Genomic DNA, 18,048 nt, shown 5'->3' with positions numbered 1-18,048 from the left:
TGGTTATTATACTATTTTGGTTATAATAAAATAAGTATTCATCCCACGTATGTTTTCCTTTGCGGTACATATTTTGTACATAGGTGTTACTCTTTCATGAAGAGAGTTTTGAAACGTTTGAGAAGACCGCTGGCGGCGCTGTGGAGCTATGCTAGTGAAAAAACAGCAGAAGAAGAATCACCAAAACACACCGGTCCGCCTGTTTCAGGTAAGTCATTTTTCTTGGGTCATATGTTGAATTTAAGTAATCTAGACGTAAAAGTACCAACAGAGAACACTAAAACAATGATAAAACTAACTGATTGTTTTACTGTCCTTCTAGTTTATTTACAATGAAGCACAACGAGAAAAAAGAGCAACATCTCTCCCTCTTCTTAGAGGTTTGTTCCCAGAACGAGGAGCTGCGTCTCCCCCTGCACACGTCCATAGTTATGTTTCTCCTATCATACTGCGAGTGCAAGTCCTTCAAAGTGTTCATGGTTTACACCAGTAGCTGCTCGGACGCTTTCAGGAGCCAGCTCCCAGTGCCTGTTGGTGTCAGCTGGGTCCAGCTGGAGGATCTGCCCCAGCTGGTGAGGAGCTGCCGTCTCCCGGCAGCGGTGGATGAGAGCGGGCGCCTGTGCAGGGCAGGACTAGCCGTGGTGCTCAGGCACATTATCATCAAAACCACTGAGGAAGACCCTTCCAGGAAGGATGTTCTGGAGCTGCTGGGTTTCAAAAAAACCTGCTTGAAGGCCTGTGCGGAGGTCAGTGGGAGACAAGCGTCAGCTTTTGGGTGTCTGGGGAAATCAGGTGTAGAGATCCACTGATATGGGGTTTTCAGATGCTGATACTGATGCTGATATATGGGGGTCATGGTCAGCTGATGGCCGATATTTGCTACCGATGTTCGCGGCCGATAACTCGACATTTTCCACCTTATTTGCATGCTTAGATGTCACTGACAAAAACATGATGCACAACGTTTCTGAACATGGATCCGTTGTTGAACTCTGAATTTAAACAACTCTTGTATCTTAATTTTTTTTGCACCGCTCGTATTAAAATCAAACATTTAGCCAAAGGTAATCGAACAAATCATAAACTGACCAAGTCTTAAATAAAAACGGGTAAACAAAAAATACTTCAGTTAAGAAGAATGTTTTTAAACATTTATTAAGTAGATCAGGAACACACACGCACATTTAAATAAAATCCTGCAGCAGCACTGGACTGCCTGTGGCTGTTTCAGTTTTTAAATCGGCCCCTCTAAACGGGTGTATCAGCTGATGCTGATTTATAAAAATATGTCGGCCAACAAATATATTGGTCTATTTCTGACGTGGAGGTGCAATTTTTACATCATAATGTAAAATTGCATTAATAGCATCTTATTGAGTTAAAAACTAAAGGCGAACCTCTCAGTTATTGCAGTTCAGAGGCTTTGTGTCCCCTCAAAGGTGATGATGGGAGCTCACATTCTCAATATCTGTAGTTTGAATAAATCAATACAAAGTCAGGCAATAAAAGTTGCAGAACTGCGTGAGGCAACTTAAAAATATGTCTAAAATCTGATTCATGGTAGGATGCAGAGTGCCAGCATCATGAGTCATGAGGATGATGATCAGATCCTGAAAAGTAAAATATACTTTTGAGCAATCATCAGTACCATCTTACACTGGAAATGGTCTTCAGTGTCTGACTAGTTACATTAATTAATCAGCAGTGACATAAAATGCTGTAGATCATTCACACCAGTGCAGAAGCATATAGAAACAACGAAAGACCCTTCCTGAGCTTCGTAAAGGGCATGGACCATAATGTGATCTATTGTTTCTGTGCAGTTAAAGATCAAGATCAAATCAAAGATACTTTATTGATCCCAGAGGGAAATTAGAGTTTCAGTACACACAATTCAGAGATTAGACATACATGGGCAAGACACATGACAAGAACTGGTGACTGTGGTCATTCACAACCCTGAGTCGCGCTACCTTAATAGAGATAAGTGGTACATGAGGATAATTGGGGTAAGGTAAAAAAAAAAGGCATAGCAGAGTTAGACCCAGCGGGGAGTAACTCTATTATACAAAAAAAAAAAAAACTCCTCAACATAGAAGCACGAACATCACAGATACAAAACATCAGAGTCCGATGGGGAGGCGGGGTTGGGCGGGATCCTGAATCCTCCAACGGGAGCTGCCATTACGGCGCTCAGCCAGCTGCAGACAATCAGGTTGGAGGGAGAAATGAGGGACAGAGAGCACATTGAGTTTCCTGCAGGTTGCTGACCTCGAAGCAGAAGTCACAATCCGAAGGCGGGGGGGGGGGAGGTCGGGACACAGCATCTGTCAGCATTCCTCCTTTCGTGGGGGTGTGTTGATGGCAGCCTTGGCGTCAGATAAGGATAAACAAGACTTTGTTTAGGGCAGACAGAGATAATTTTCCTCTCTGCCTTGGAGTCTATAAGTGGTCATTCATGTCCACCAGTGATGCCAATTATACGTTCTAAACATTCTCACACCGTCCGGCGACCCTCTCCAAGATGACATCCATCTTGCGCACTAACACAGGCAACGCCGCGAGGACATTGTCCAGCTTACATCCAAGGGCTGCATGTGTCTCCACTCCTTAGGTCCTCCAACCCTGATATATTTAACAGTGTTTATGATCTGAAATAGTTTATTCTGAAAATAAAAAAAGCAACAATTGAATTTAGGGCGAATTTGTAAGCACTTCTAACGAAGGTACTGCACTTCATCTGAAACATCTCACCTTCTCCTGCTTTTAGGTGAGCAAGTGGACCAGGCTGTGTGAAATTGGTATCCCCTCTGCTGTCGAGGAACATCTCCTAAATCCCACAAACCAGGTGAACCGACTGCCTCCTTCCATCCTCACCCTGGAGCAGCGGCTGGCCGAACCAGTCAAAGTCCACAACGATGACAAAATACGGAGACAGAAACTACAGGAGCAGAGGCTGAGAGAAAACGAGGAGAAGCAGATTTGTGAAGCCTCTCTGGGGCCGTCGTCTCAGACCTCTGATGGTCTTGAGCTCAGGGCGGCCCTGGCCAAACTTTCTGTGGATTCAGCTCCAGCTGCGGCCACTAGAGGGAGCTCTGAGATCAGAAAAGTCAAGACCACAGCTTTGCCTCCACTAGAGCACGTGTTTGCTGAGGGACTCTACTTCACTCTGACTGATGTGGTGCTGCTGCCGTGCATTCATCAGTATCTGGTAAGAGCTTTTTCCACTCGATGACATAAAGTGTGATTTATACCCGAGTTCTGTTAGAACTAAAACCCCCATTGATCAGATTCTCATTCTCCTTACGTCTTAAGGAGTAATTGCTCAATTTGGATCCACAAATTCACATCAAATGTTCATTTCATTTCATTATGACCACATTCATCCTCATTCTTTTGATGTATCGACAAGCTCTTGTTATTGTGATAAACGACTCATACTCGTGTAGCACCTTTTAACCTTATCTAAGTTCCACAAAGTGTTTTATGATGTGCTCTCCTTTCATCTGTTTTCTCCTTTTCTCTCTCTCTCTCTCTCACACACACACACACACACACACACACACACACACACACACACACACACACACACACACACACACACACACACTGCTCTCTGTTATTGTACCATAGAAAAATGAGAAGAACTCAATTGCCGTTATCCAAAGCTCTGTCTCCATACATAACCACAAACGCCAGCTCTTCATGTCCGTTTAAACATTCTGTCATCAGTGATGTAGAGCTACAGTAGCACATGTTTACTGGTGCTCTGATCTCTTCTTAATAATGGTTTGAAGTATTGTTTTCACACCTGTGGTCAGGGTGAGCAGTCACCTTTCAGATTCATTCAGGCAGAAGGTAAAGAGTCAAGGAGACTCCTTGCCATCAGTCTTTGCACACGCTGGCTCACGCCGGTGGTCTGCAGCCTCCTGGCAGGAACTGATAACAGTGATTGGGAGGCTTGCACCATTCAAATGTACTCGGCTGAAATCCATCCTCTCCTCAACACAGCTGTGAAGGGTTTTACGATGGCCGAAAAAATACGAACTTTGGGAAAATGCGGGAAACTGAAGTGATGAGTATTCATCAGATTATTTATGTTTATGTTTTGGCAGATTTTGTGAATGGGGCAGATTACACATAAGATTTTCTTCTATCTGCTCCTTTTCATTTAAGCATTGTAAGTTGTATTCATTCTTTTTATTATTTTTTAAAGTTACTATGTTTTGAAATGAAATAAAAGATGAAAAAACTATAAAAAAACAAAAGGGTTTGTAAGGCTTATAAGCCATAACATAATGACCACCTGTGCAATGTTAAACCCTCTTTAACCACTTGCAAACTGGTTCTGATTCATAGGTTTATGGACTCCAAGGTCTGTCATGCAATCAAGAGCAAAAGTAATTCAAATTAGATATGTACAACTTATCAAATTTGTATTTCAATTTTCTTGTTTTTGGCTCCAATTTACCACAAAAACAATACAACTGACCAAAGAGTGTTTTTTCTTTTGTCACTTTCCATTTGCAGGCATGTATTTTGTCTTGGATTGGCCACATGAAGTGCCCTTCTGAAGGTCTATCTCATCTTGTGGTGGTGTTTTAAAAATGTGGTAGAATGAGGGCAAAACACATAGGCAGAGTTTCAAAAGAAAAAAAAAACACTTTACTTTCAGTTACAAGTCTGTAATGACGGTTCTAATTATCCCTGTTTCAGTGCTTAAAGATATTGGCCAGAAGCAAAATTCCTTTGAATGGCACGTGTAAAGAAGTATTAAAACCTCAGATGAAAAAGGTTTTTGGTTTTTCACGGCTGGAATTTTAAGAAAATCTGATGTTTTTTACTGGCGCGGGAAAAACAGAAACTAACTTCCGGTCTAAGCCCTGGGCAGCTGGTGACGTTCCACAAGGAGATCTGCTGAAACAGCTGTAGTAAACAACACCTGACTCCGTTGTTTCTGCGTTAGCGTTATAGCAGAGAACAATGTGTCATCAGTCAGATGTAGCTTCTGAAGCCTCTGCTAGTCGGTCAAATTGTTTTTTTTTTTTTTTTTTCTGGGATACGGTGACAACAAGAATGAATATTGGATTACTGGAGACGTTCAACTGAACTCCGTGCCCTGCAACTGGACATCAGAACTGGAGGTGCAGACATGCTTTATACCGTTTCACTAAGAAAACCCGCAGCCCGATTAGGACACCGGGGAGGATTCTGTTTGTCTTCAGAACCAAAATCGATACAGTTTGTTTAAAGAGCAAGTCACCCCCAAATAAACTTTTTTTTGCTCATAAACTAAATAAACGAGTGTCTAATCGTGCTGCAGACACGTGTCGTCAATAATTTGGCACTTCAGTGCATCTTAGTTAAAATTTAAATATTCTGCCTAAAACTGGCAGTGTTGTGCCATTGTCAGGTAAAAACTACACTGTATTTTAATTTAAATCTGCCACCGCTATTGGCTAAGAGGTATGCTATGATGTAAACTGGTACATTATGATGTCACAACGTTGTTGTGAGCCTGTGTGTGTGTATTTGTTAGCAGCTCCGCCTTCTCGGTCTGCCAGGCAACAACATTTATTGGATTTTTCAAACATGAAGTGGGAGTGGAGTTAGACTCTGGTAGGGGTTGACTTGCTCTTTAAGTTTGTTAAATATTTCATGTCTGTGCTCCAGCGGTAACTTTCAGTTAAGTTCTCAGCTGATTAGCTCCATCATATTGTCCCTATATAATTCAGTGATCTACAGATGAGTAAAATAACGTGTTGCCAGCTTTACCGCTCTGTGTATTTATTGATATAAGATCGGAAAATATTTAACCGATTGCTTACAAGAATAAATCTTCCTGATGCTAACTCGCAAGCTTGGGTCGTTGTTTTCTAATCCAGGATGACATGGAGGTTCTACCGGTCCTATAGGAGGATCTATTGTTGAAAAATGGGGATCGTCTTTTAGATTATATCTCTGTGTGTGTGTGTGTGTGTGTGTGTGTGTGTGTGTGTGTGTGTGTGTGTGTGGTAGCTTTCACAAATTACTTGTTTATTCTTTTCCGGAGCTAACACGTTTAGTAATGCTGCAGCAGTCATGCTGACGGGACTCGCCTGCTGGAGTCCAGAAGTACCGGTACGGTTCTAAATGGGTTTATAGATGAAATCCCACCGCCACGCCATGCCTACAAGATCCCAAGTTTTTATTTTTATTTTTATTTTTTTGCGTTGTTTCCCGAAGAAGCAGCGGGAACTACTATGTTGTCGCTTGTGATCACAGCCGGCGGACAGCAAGGAGGAGCAGCCAGGGCAAGGTGAAGTTGCAGCATAAGTTACTGAGTTTAAAATTAGAAAGGTAGCAGTGGATATAACGCATTTTGGTTTACATGTTTCAGTAGCATTAAGATAAACGAGTGTTGACGATCTTGACAGGGTTTCCTCCCCCCACCAGGCTAAGCATCACTTATTCATGTAAAATTTATTTATTTTTCCATGTCTGACTTTAACCGCATCTAATACTGGATTACGGCGTGAGCGCAACAGCGACAACTTAAGATTGATGTGTGAGCAGCCTGAGAGGTCGGGTGTTTTCATCTGAACCCTTAAAACCTCCAGCAGGCTACGCTGCACTATTGACGTGTTAGCGCGCGGCGCTAACAACTTAGCGATGTGACATGTCTCGGAGAAAGCGTAAAAACACGTTGGACGCTTCTTCTGAAGCGGGAAAATAACACTTCTTCTTAAGCAGAGCACGACGTCGCCTCGTTCACTGCCGAGCCGGACTGAGCTCGATAACATTGACCCAGCACAGCCACTGGGTCGTTGGAGCTGCCCCGTGACTGCCTGATGGAAAACCAGCGGGTTTCATCAGACTCGTAGTTTCTTGTTTTTGCTGGGGACCCCCTGTATTTTACCGCTCCTTCCTGCAGTCTTCCCCTATTAAAATTTAAAATGATTCTGTAAATTCCGTGTATCAATAGAAATAATCTCTGCCTCTGCCAGCTGCAGTAAATGTAGTTTCCAAATAATAAATAAGAGGTGCACTCATCTGTGTATCTCCTTTGATCCGCATTAGTGATATTCTCAGCACCAGAACAGTGAAGCAGAGAAAGATTCCTGAGTTAGTAATTTTATTTACTAGGTGCATCTAACCTGTTCTATTTTTCTCTGAAATGAGATCAAATCAGTGCTTCTATGGGTTGCCTCCACTCTGCACTGGAAAATTTTGACTTTATTTAGAGACTTGTCATAATTTCTCAAAAAAGCGCCTCGTGATTTTTATCTTGAGAGGCGCTATAGAAATGATATTTTCTTCTTCTTCTTCTACATTTCACACAACGAAATGGGTAAAAGTATGTATGATTTGAGCTGATATCGTATCGGATTGATACATGTATCGGTCACTACTGAAGGCTTCAATATCAGTATCGTATCGGAAGGGGAAAAGTTGTATTGGGACATCCCTAGCTGAATTTATACCTCAAAATGAAATGGTTGGTTTCAGTAAAACTCCGCCCATGTCCACTCCGACAAAATGTACCTACAACAGCGTTAGTCAGTTGCTGCATTGGCATTTGCAGTCAAGTGGGTGTCTATCTTCCATCTCAGCTTAACCATGTGCTGATTTGGGTTCATCTCCTGGTGATGTTGGCAGTGATTTATTTAGCCAGCTGAAGCAGATTTTATGTTTTTATACTTCAGTGTTCCTGAATGTTTTCTGCAAAAATACTTTGTGACTCAAAAGATCTTTGAATTTGGTCATTTCCAAGCAGCATTTTAGTTGGGATTGCGATAGATTAATTTCCATTATTGGGTTTTTGAGAGGTTGAGGACCAAGGAACTTTAAGGCCGAGAGGAAATTATCTTTGTCTGGCCCCAAAACAATTTCTAATCGGAATCTGGTGCCCTTGAGCCCGCAAGGCTCCAACGAAAACTCCCCCCACAGAAGATATGTGGAATGTGCCGTCGCTATGGCAGCTCAACTCTGTCTCCTATCCCAGCCTGGGCGGGACTGTGGGAAGGCCGCCGAATCGTTCCAACCCTCAGTGCTCCTCCCCCTGTTCAGACTGAGGTGACATGCACTGCTCGTAGTGGATGCAGGAACCGAAGTGTGGATAGTCCCAAACCCACCACCCCACCTAGTGGACACTTAAGTTGTGTGATGTCTGAAGTCTGTTATATATCTGTCTGAGGTGGTTTTTTTTTTTTTTTTTTTTTTTTGCAGAGCAAAGCTGCCCTCCCAGGGGAGGGTAGCTCTGAAGTGCCTTTTTTCCCTCCACCTGAACCAATCCTCATGTAACCCCTCTGATCTCTATTAAGGTAGCGCGACTCAGAGTTGCGAATGACCACAGTCACCAATTCTTGTCATGTGTCTTGCCCATGTATGTCTGATCTCTGAATTGTGTGTACTGGACCTCTAATTTCCCTCCGGGATTAATAAAGTATCTTTGAATTGAATTTGAATTGAATTGAATTGATTAACTCTGCTCACCTCACATGGACTCACACTGGCTAAATAAACAAAGTAAAGAAAAAACAGCATAGTCCTTATACTCTAAGCAGTTTACAAATAAAGGGTTTAAAACATAATACTGGTAAATGTAGTGTAGTAAAAGCTAAGGAAAAAGTTACTGCTCAGAATGGGATGTGAACCTGGATAAGCCCGGCTCCCTAACCACTGGACTACCAAGTCTGTGACGTGACACCAGTTGCCTAAGCCACATTTCCTGTGCTGGCCACAGGAGGCAGGTTTCAGACCAGAGACTAGCTTCAGGGAGAGGAGCTGGGCCTGATGACGAGACTAGTTCCATGAAGAATTTACAGGATTTTCAAAGTAAAACTCTAAATTTGCAGCTGAGCCAGGAAAATGCATGAATGCAGCCAAAAACGGGTTTGGATTTTTTTAATGAGGAAATAACAACATCACATGGTAAAAGGCTCCAAAAAGTGGGTTTCCCTTGGCCCCTTTAGGACATTTGACGTGGTCGGTGGTTTGTGGGTAAGGTGTGTTTGAGCCATGGACCTGACTGATCTGCAGCCCCTGATGCTCTGCATGTTCTAAAACTTTGATAAAAATGGTACTACAGACGATCTGGGGTTTGAGCTACAGTAGTTTGTCTTTTACATCAGAAAATGCAAACAGAACTTCGGTCCCTTCGTTTCTGAGTCTGGCCTTTTACGACTTATGAGAACATTCACCCAATTAAATGCTTCATATGATGAACATGTTCTGTTTTTAACCCAGATATATTCATATTATTTGTAACAAGTAACTGAACCAAAGCTGTTTTATGAATTTTGATCTCAGTTGCATCATTTAGACTTGTGTACACCTTAATTGCATAGCTTGCGACACACAAGATTGTTAAGCTTTGATGACACAAGTCTGACATTTGAGCCAGAACTGAAAATGACAGGCTGCTGAAAAAAAAACAAGACATATTTTTGTCTTCAATACTGCTCCTTGTTTAAAGGAATATGGATATAATACTGGCTTAGTTTGAAGAGCTCAAAGATCACAGTGAAATTGTTTATGATCACGTAGGTGTCCATCATTATTTGGATTGTTTTATGAAGATGAATTACATCTTATGTGGATTTCAACACTTAAGGCCAATATTAACAACTTTCTTTGTTTTCAAAACATTTAAAAACAGGTGCTGCTTTGTAAGACTAAACATCTAATTACAGTTTATCACATACAAAATAAAATGACAGATTTTTTTAAAAGGTTCACTCAGTCCAGGGCTGTGGTGTTACTGGTCTGATGCTGTCCCCACCTCCAGTCCTCCTCCCTGGCTGGTTCTAACTGTGGGAACGAACTGAAAGTTCTCACAATGAGGCTTTTAGCAGTCAGCTGTGCTCCAGTGGTTTCCAGTTTCACACTTAACTTAGCATGTCTCCTTTTAATGACCATCTCTGTCCACGACACATCCAGCCTCAGTGGCTCCTTCTCACAGGCCCTTTTCCTCTCTCTGGTCTTCAACGCACAGTCAAATGCTCTGACACGACTTCTCTGATCATTTCTCTGTTTGTGTCTTCATCCTTCACCAGCTACCAACTCCATTTTAGTGTATGTTTGTTTTTACCCCATTGGTCTCTGGTGTGTTCCTGTCCAGTGAGTGTGATGAATGACTTTTAGGGCGCCCTGTCCTCTTGCTTCGCTTGACATGACACGTCAGTCGATCCACATAATCGATATACTGTTTTTTTCTCTCTCCTTTCATTCCTCTTTTAATAGTGTTCCCTCCAATCTCACGCTGCCAGAACTCTGCATCAGCTGCCCCGTCTGCTGCGTTGGTACAGCCGCGTTCGGGAGGTACCTGGTGTCCTTAAGGCAGCCAAGGACTGTGGGATGATTCTAACCGTCCCCCAAGTCCCCACATCCAGCCTTCAGGAGACATCAGGACCGGACAGCCCAGTGAGTCTGTTGCAACAAGAGGAGGATGAGGAGACAACGCCACAACTTGCTTTCGTTGGTGGACCTCGACCAACAATGACTAAACTAAAAGTAAATAATTGCTTTCCTTTACTTATTCTTCTGACGGCACAGCTTCCCTGTTTGTTTCCTGTTAGAGTAAATCGGAAAACAACTAGCACACTTTAAGCTATACTATGCAACTGTTTCATATTTTTCAATCATTTACTTCAGCCAGTATGTGCTAAAATGATGATGACCCTTTACAGGATTAGTGAAATGTCACTCAGACCCCTACCACCCCCTGCACTCAGAATACCGCATTTGCAACTTCATTGTGGCGGGCTGCCAATTGTTTGACTTACAAAACAGTTGAGTCGACATACCTGGCGCTGCAGTCTGCTTCCAGCACGTTTTAGATCATGAACACAGCTGATTTGTTTGATTTGGTGATGAACTGCTCCTGTAGACACTAAGGAAGGCTGGGGAGACGTTTCAGCTGTTAGATTAAGGTGTTAAAAAGACGAACGCACAGCGAGGAGATAAGTTTCATTTTTGGTTTGACCAAAGAGAATTAATAATGGACACTAGGGGCGCTAAAAGAAAGCTAAACTACCAAATTTGCCTTTAAGCAGTGTCCCTAAAGATTCACAACCGCTCTTTTTTGGGACCGTAACCTCATAAAATTCGGGTTTAAAGATGCCTTCCATCTGAAGATGGAAGTTGGAAATTCCAGTCAACCAAGAGACTTTTACATCTCAAGAGTTCCTGCGTGGAAAGCCTGAAATTCCTGACCAGACTCTGTCGGTACCTAAAATTAATATCTGCCAAAAATCAGTTGTGCACATGCAGTTTCTACTGGGCATGCACCAGATTAGACAGTAGAGAGGAAACTGCTGTGAGGTGGGCTGGTTTATTGGCAGATGTTTTGTCGTGCAAGAATAGGGAAGCCACAGTTGTGTTGATGAGGGCTACATTCCACTCCCGCGGCAGCGCATGTTGCTTCTGTATAACTGCTAATGAGAATCTGAATGCAGCCCTCATTGTTAACACCTTTGCTTTCCATACAACTCTTATCACATTTGTCTCTTATGTGTCTCATACAATAAAAATAAACATAATTTATATGATCTGTCAGCTGAAACCCTGACGTGTCTGGGTCTGCTAGGGATGCACAGCTCAGAAACCAGGGACAGCACCAGCTCCGTTTACGTTCAGTATGTGTGTGACTCATTCTTGGCAGGTTTTCATGCATTGTGGTCACCACTGTTGGGTAATTCCTATATCACGTCCAAATTACCTCAAAAGAGTCAGAGCATACACAGAGGGATAAGATCTTTTTGGAAATTGTAATCATCAAACAACAAACAATAAACAAACTTTGCAAAGGGTGAAACATACACACCAGAGTCAGAGGCGGTTTGTTCTCACACAGAAATAAAGCTGCGGAGAGCTTTTATTAGGACCAAGTCAAAGATAACCACTCCTACATCAAAAGATAATAGGAAGTCTTCAAGGGGGTCTTCACAGCTGGATGCTACAGACAGACTAAAGAGTCACCAAGTCTAGCCTTGATGTGCCTGACAATTTGCATTCAGGCAGGAAGCATTTCTACAACACTTTAAAATGTAAAAACTGTTTGATTATGAAATTTTACCTGACAACCACAGTGGGCAGTGATTTAGAAGCTGTTTTTTCTCTATGTGAGTGGGTGTGCATGCCTATTAGCCACCACTGTAATGTGTCACTGTATGTTAAATGCTAAGTGGCCTGGATTTATGTAGCACTTTCTAGAGCCCTATAACCCCCTAGGAGCATTACAACATCTCAGTCATTCACACACTGGTGGGAGGAGCTACAATGTAGCAGCAGCTGCCTTGGGGTGCCACCGGATCCTCCAACCACCTCTAGCAGGCAAGGTGGGTGAGGTGTCTTGCCAAAGCCGAGCCAGTGTGGTAGGCTTGCAGAAGCTGTAATGGAGTGTGGCTAGATCGACCTGCAGAGCTAAATCTTTGCTATGGTTTGTCTATATGCTTTTAAAAATTCCCATTGGGTGGTCTCATCCTTCCAAGCTCAAGTCTACCAGAGGCCTGGGATCTTCAGGGTTCTGCGCAGTATCTTAGCTGTTCCTAGAACGGCACTTTTCTGAACTGAGATGTCTGATGTTTTCCTGGGATCTGCTTTAGTCACTACTCCACTCTCCACCCTAACCCTTGCCATTACTTGGTATTGCCCCATTAACCACAACGGCTGTCCTCTGTTGTTTGTCCACCAACACAATGTCTGGTTGGTTCGCCACCACCTGTTAGTCGGCACCTGGAAGTCCCACATGAGCTTGGGTCTCTTGTTCTCAACCACCTTAGGGCATGCTACTTGCCTTTGACCTTGGGGCTTCCAGTCCTAACTCCGCACAGATGTTTCTGTACATGATGCCAGCCACTTGGATGTGGCGTTCCATGTAAGTGTTCCCTGCCAGCATGTTACACCCTGCAGCTATAGGTGGATCGTCTCAGGGGCCTCTTTGCATAGCCCTACACCTCGGGTCTTGTCTGGTGTGGTAGATCTTGGCCTCTGTTGCTCTGGTGTCCAGGGCCTGTTCCTGTGCAGCCATGATGAGTGCTTCTGTGATGTCCTTCAGACCAACTCTTTCTAGCCATTGGTAGGATTTCTTGATATCAGCCTCTTCAGTTATCTGTCTGTGGTGCATCCAATGTAGGGGTTTGTCCTCCCATGATGGTATTTCTAGCGCCGCCTCTTCATGTGTGTGTGTGTGTGTTTGAAGTGTTGTTAGAACGTTGTCGGGCTGTATGATGATAATTATTTTTTTGCTGTTTTGAGTGATTTTTCTTCATTATAATTCTACAAAAAAGCAATAAAAAACCTGACCTTTCTTAAAAATAGTCAGTGTGGTCCAAATACCAATGTCTTAGGCCTAGTCCACACGTAGCTGGGTTTGTAAAAAAATGGATTTCCGCCCCTCCAAAAACTTGCATCCACACCACCTCGTTTAAAAAAAAACTCTGTCCACACGTACCGGATAAATACGTTGTTAAGGACATGCCAGACCTGTAGGTGGCAGTACTTCCCCCGTTCTTAACCTCGTCCTTCGTCTGTGGTCTTCCGCAAGGAGCAGTAATTCCGCTTGCAAAAACAAACAAGAAAAAAGCGCTTGGACAATTGATAAAGCGAGCGCAGCTCTGAGGGCATCCATGCTGTCGGCTAGTGTAAACACAGGTCGCACACGTGATGTCAGCATTTTTTTGTCGCGGAAAGTGACGTTGCGGACCTTAAAACTCCGGTTTTGTCCGTCCACACGCAGACACCCAAAACGGAGAAAACGCAGATCTTCACTTTGGCCGGAGTTTTTAAAAAGATCCGTTTTTGTGTGAAAAAACTCCGTTTTCGTGTGGATGACAGGCCAAAACGTAGAAAAATATCTACGTTTTGGCAGATCCCCGGCTACGTGTGGACAGGGCCTTATTGCCATGAGTTCTTGTTATAATGCAATCTTCATTATTCTCACTAAATCCTGTTGCAATAATGCACACTGTGCATAATGATTTCATTCCTGCACAAAAAGTTTTTTCCTAAAGTTGTTGAAGACTTTCTTGTCTTAACGTTAAACCACTTTACCCTCTTTACATCATCTACCTGCAGGATTATTGGGAAGAAGCAGTCATGTGCCTTCGTGGATTTTTTTTTTACTTTTACCCCCTCTTCCAAAAACTCAGCTAACCTTTTGGAGCAAGAGATAAGCGAGGCGAGCTTATCTCCTCAACCCTGACTAACCCCTCACCACTGAGCCTTTAGTCTCTTCTCCTGGTCGCCTTCACCCCCCTTCCCAGCAGAAATATCTCTGTGCTTTCCTGCTGCATGTCTGTAAGGATATGACACTAATAAGTGACAGGAAGTTGTGTGGAGCTGTAAGAGCTGGGTGGTCAGGATAGGATGGGTCTCACATATATTATCATGTTGGTGGATGAAATTTCAGCCCGGCCCAGATGTGCACAAATGACAGTTTTCATGCTGAGTGGAAATCAGACATTAACACTGAAAGGAATGCATGCACACACAATGGCCACCATTCTCCCTCTCTCTGCTTAGAGGGATTATAAGGAGGGCTACATGTCGCCACTATTATGTCTGCAGTGCAGCTGTTGTATTAGCCCACATCTAGGTTTGCACCATCCCCTGCTATGTGTGAGAGAACGAGTTTAGTTTGACATGTTAGCCATCGATCCTCCACTGTTGCCAACCAGAGGCACCGGGCCCGCCGTCCTGTTATCTACTGTATAAATGGCTCAAACTTTCTGGCTTTCTCATTTTCTCACTTGAGTTAACACATGACAATGCATGTCAGTCAAACCGCCGGCGCAATGAGCCGTGCAGTCACGAGCTCTGATCCAAATGCAAACCATGATGGCCCCGGCACCAGAATGGAGATCATTCACCATAAGACCATTAAAGATCCAACAGCAGGCTGCAGTCTTAAAAGGCAAAACAATGTCAGGAAATATCCTGAAAGGGGGTTACTTCATAAATGGGATCAGTTGAATAGAAAGTGAATGAAATGTGTGATTTATATTCTTCCTGTAATTGGTCTCAAAGGGAAAACGTTCAGAAAGCGGGGATTAAAGGCACAGTGTGTGTGTGTGTGTGTGTGTGTGTGTGTGTGTGTGTGTGTGGGTTCTTGCAAAGACTCGCTGTTTCAAAACCGTAATGTTTATGGTACGAAACACACACACACACACACACGCACACACACACACGCACACGCACACACAGACACACAGACACACACACAGACACACAGACACACACACACAGACACACAGACACACAGACACAGACACACACAGACACACACACAGACACACACAGACACACACACAGACACACACACACACAGACACAGACACAGACACACAGGCACACAGACACACACACAGACACACACAGACACACAGACACAGACACACACACAGACACACACACACACACAGACACACACACACACACAGACACACACACACACAGACACAGACACAGACACACACAGACACACAGACACAGACACACACACACACAGACACACACAGACACACACACACACACACACACACACACACACACACACACACACACACACACACACACACACACACACACACACACACACACACACACACACACACACACACACACACACACACACACACACAGAGCTACTTCTCATGTTGACCAAAGGCTGGGTTAAGAGACCTGGGCTCATCCGTACTGATAAGTGAAGCCTGAGTGTCGAGGGTTTTTAGTCTAACCAGTAAGGGACCTAAATACGATACAGAGGCTTTGTGAGTCTGACGATCCCAAACTCAATGAATATCAACGGTAATTGACAGGAATTATTCTGCTTTCTAAGCTTTTGAGGCTCCACCTTTATCTCCACCTGGAGCTGAATTTACTTGCACATTGCTGTATTTTATAAATTGCTTCACAAATACACTTTATTTTCTTTTGTTAGCCTTTTGCAGAGCATCATCATAAAATCTTAGTAATGCATTCTGGAATTAAATCTTTTTGTGTGTTCCTGTCGTTCTGTTCATGAAAATAATATAAATTTTATATGTATATTTCAGCTATTAGTGTTGAGGCATGCAGAAAGCACCATAACTCCCATTTTTCCATTTTGCATGATTAGCAGCAGCACATAAGTTGGGATATTTAGCACGGAAATTGTCAATGAGTTTTAGTTTAGTAATTCGACAAAGCTCGGCTGAGCTACGTTTGATATCTATAATGTTCTTTTTCCTAAAAATTTCCATCACTTTTCAGCCAATGTTAACATCAGGTGATTGTGAAGTAAAAATAGGTGGCACATCCTTGTTACAACTCTAGGAGTTCTCAAAGGCATTGAGGTTAATTTGTGCTAATTATTTGGGCTGCAGCTATCAAATATTTTTGTAATCGAGTACTCTATCAAATCTTTTATCGATTAATCCAGTACCCTAATAAATTACCATTTTGTGTTTGTAAACCATTATATCAAATAGCATGTTATAAAATATGAAAGACTTCTTAAAATGAGCACGCAATTGCCAGTTATTCTTCAAGTTTTATTCAAAATTAGTTTTCAAAACTTCAGCACTTCAAATTTACTTCACGGTAAACAAATGCCTGTGCAATAAATAAGTATACAACCTGAGCCGATTTTCCCCTCGTGTGAGAATCTGCTAGCCTGCAAGCCAGACAAAAACTAGGAGGATAACTGTTGAAGTAGCACAGCGAGCGGCTGCGGCCCAAACAGCACCAGAACCGCTCATGGCGCATGCGCAAACATGGCTCGCCAGCTGTTTCCCTATTAACACACATCCGTTTTAATTTCTACACTTTTTTTCTCACACAATATCAAGAATTGTCCAGAAAGCATGTTTGCCGTGGTTATGTCCAATTATACTGATCATAAAACATTTATTTACTTTCTTTTGTTTTCCTCCGCCACTCTCATAAGTACCTGTGTCCTCCTGCAGCAATCCCGAGGGACAACAGACGTCAATAACACAATAAAAAGTCTGACGTGTTGCGTAAAAACTGCTATTTTTAGCACAGTTTTAGGTCCGACGTGTTGCTACCAGACGCACAGTGTGAGCTGAAACTGAGTGCTACAAACGAAAAAGTCGCACAGTGTCCGCAGAATATATAGCGGACCTCCGAGTCCGCTTGCAGAAGTGACATTTACATGTGGATGTTTCCTGGTCAGGTGCTGCAGCATGGAGGATGTGGTGTTGTGGTGGGCTAGATCCATTTTACAGTATTTACACTGGACTACGTTTTCCGCCTTGGTCCCACACCTTTGACATTTTCTGTCTTTTTCGCACTCCACCAGGGTCCACGTTGTCCGCCATGGCTTAAGAGAAAGTTAAGTTACATTCGCTACCCGCGTGTGCATTCAGTGTATATGTGCGTCACTTATTTCGGTCCGGGTGAAACATGACCCCGGGCGATTGCAAAATTTATGAATTAATTAAACATGAATTAAACGAAGCCTCGAGGCAGAGAATTTGACTCAAGGCTTTTTTAAACTCAAATTATCCGAGGTACTCGAGGAATCGTTTCAGACCTACTAATAATCCAGCTTTACTCACTTTTCCTGCAATCATAGCGTGGAGTTTCTAATGCTAACAGTTAGCTTCCACTAGCTCAGGGATGCCCATTCCTTGTCCTAGAGGGCGGGTGTCCAGCAGGTTTTAGTTTTAACCCTGCTTCAACACACCTGATTTCAGTCAGCAGATTAGCAGGCTTCTGCAGAGCTTGGTGAGCTGCTGGTGATCCAACCACTGAATCAAGTGTGCTGGAGCAGAGAAACCACAAAACCTGCTGGATAGCGGCCCTCCAGGACCAGGATGGACGCCCCTGTACTAGCTGATACATTCTCTGCTGTTTCAATTCAATTCAATTCAAAAATACTTTATTAATCCCAGAGGGAAATTGATTCCTGGATGCTAAATCATCAACAGCCTTCTCTGTCGTCAGTCAAGATGGGTGAGTCCATGAATGTTATGTGACAGTGTGACGTAGATCTGTCAGGCTCTTCTGATGCTAGAGTTTTATCATCTATTTTCCATCAGAGGCTAGTGCAGGAGAAAGGTG

The 18,048-nt window shown here is 43.1% G+C and overlaps 1 protein-coding gene across 4 annotated transcripts in view; it reads left to right on the top strand.

Moving 5' to 3' along the window:
* Window positions 1–69: 69 nt before the first annotated feature.
* Window positions 70–18,048, top strand: part of gstcd (glutathione S-transferase, C-terminal domain containing) — an 80,409-nt gene continuing 62,430 nt past the window's right edge. For all 4 annotated transcript variants that reach the window (XM_054744826.2, XM_015943710.3, XM_054744827.2 and 1 more), the window contains exons 1-4: window positions 70–208; window positions 323–746; window positions 2,771–3,211; window positions 10,225–10,494. In XM_054744826.2, the coding sequence (XP_054600801.2) occupies window positions 333–746; window positions 2,771–3,211; window positions 10,225–10,494 (1,125 nt within the window). In that variant the 5' untranslated portion in view covers window positions 70–208; window positions 323–332. The remainder of the gene's footprint in view (window positions 209–322; window positions 747–2,770; window positions 3,212–10,224; window positions 10,495–18,048) is intronic.

Source organism: Nothobranchius furzeri, chromosome 6 (assembly GCF_043380555.1).
Source record: "Nothobranchius furzeri strain GRZ-AD chromosome 6, NfurGRZ-RIMD1, whole genome shotgun sequence".
Taxonomy (NCBI): domain Eukaryota; kingdom Metazoa; phylum Chordata; class Actinopteri; order Cyprinodontiformes; family Nothobranchiidae; genus Nothobranchius; species Nothobranchius furzeri.
The sequence above is the reverse complement of the archived record's forward strand: the minus strand, read 5'-3'. Positions and strand labels throughout refer to the sequence as shown.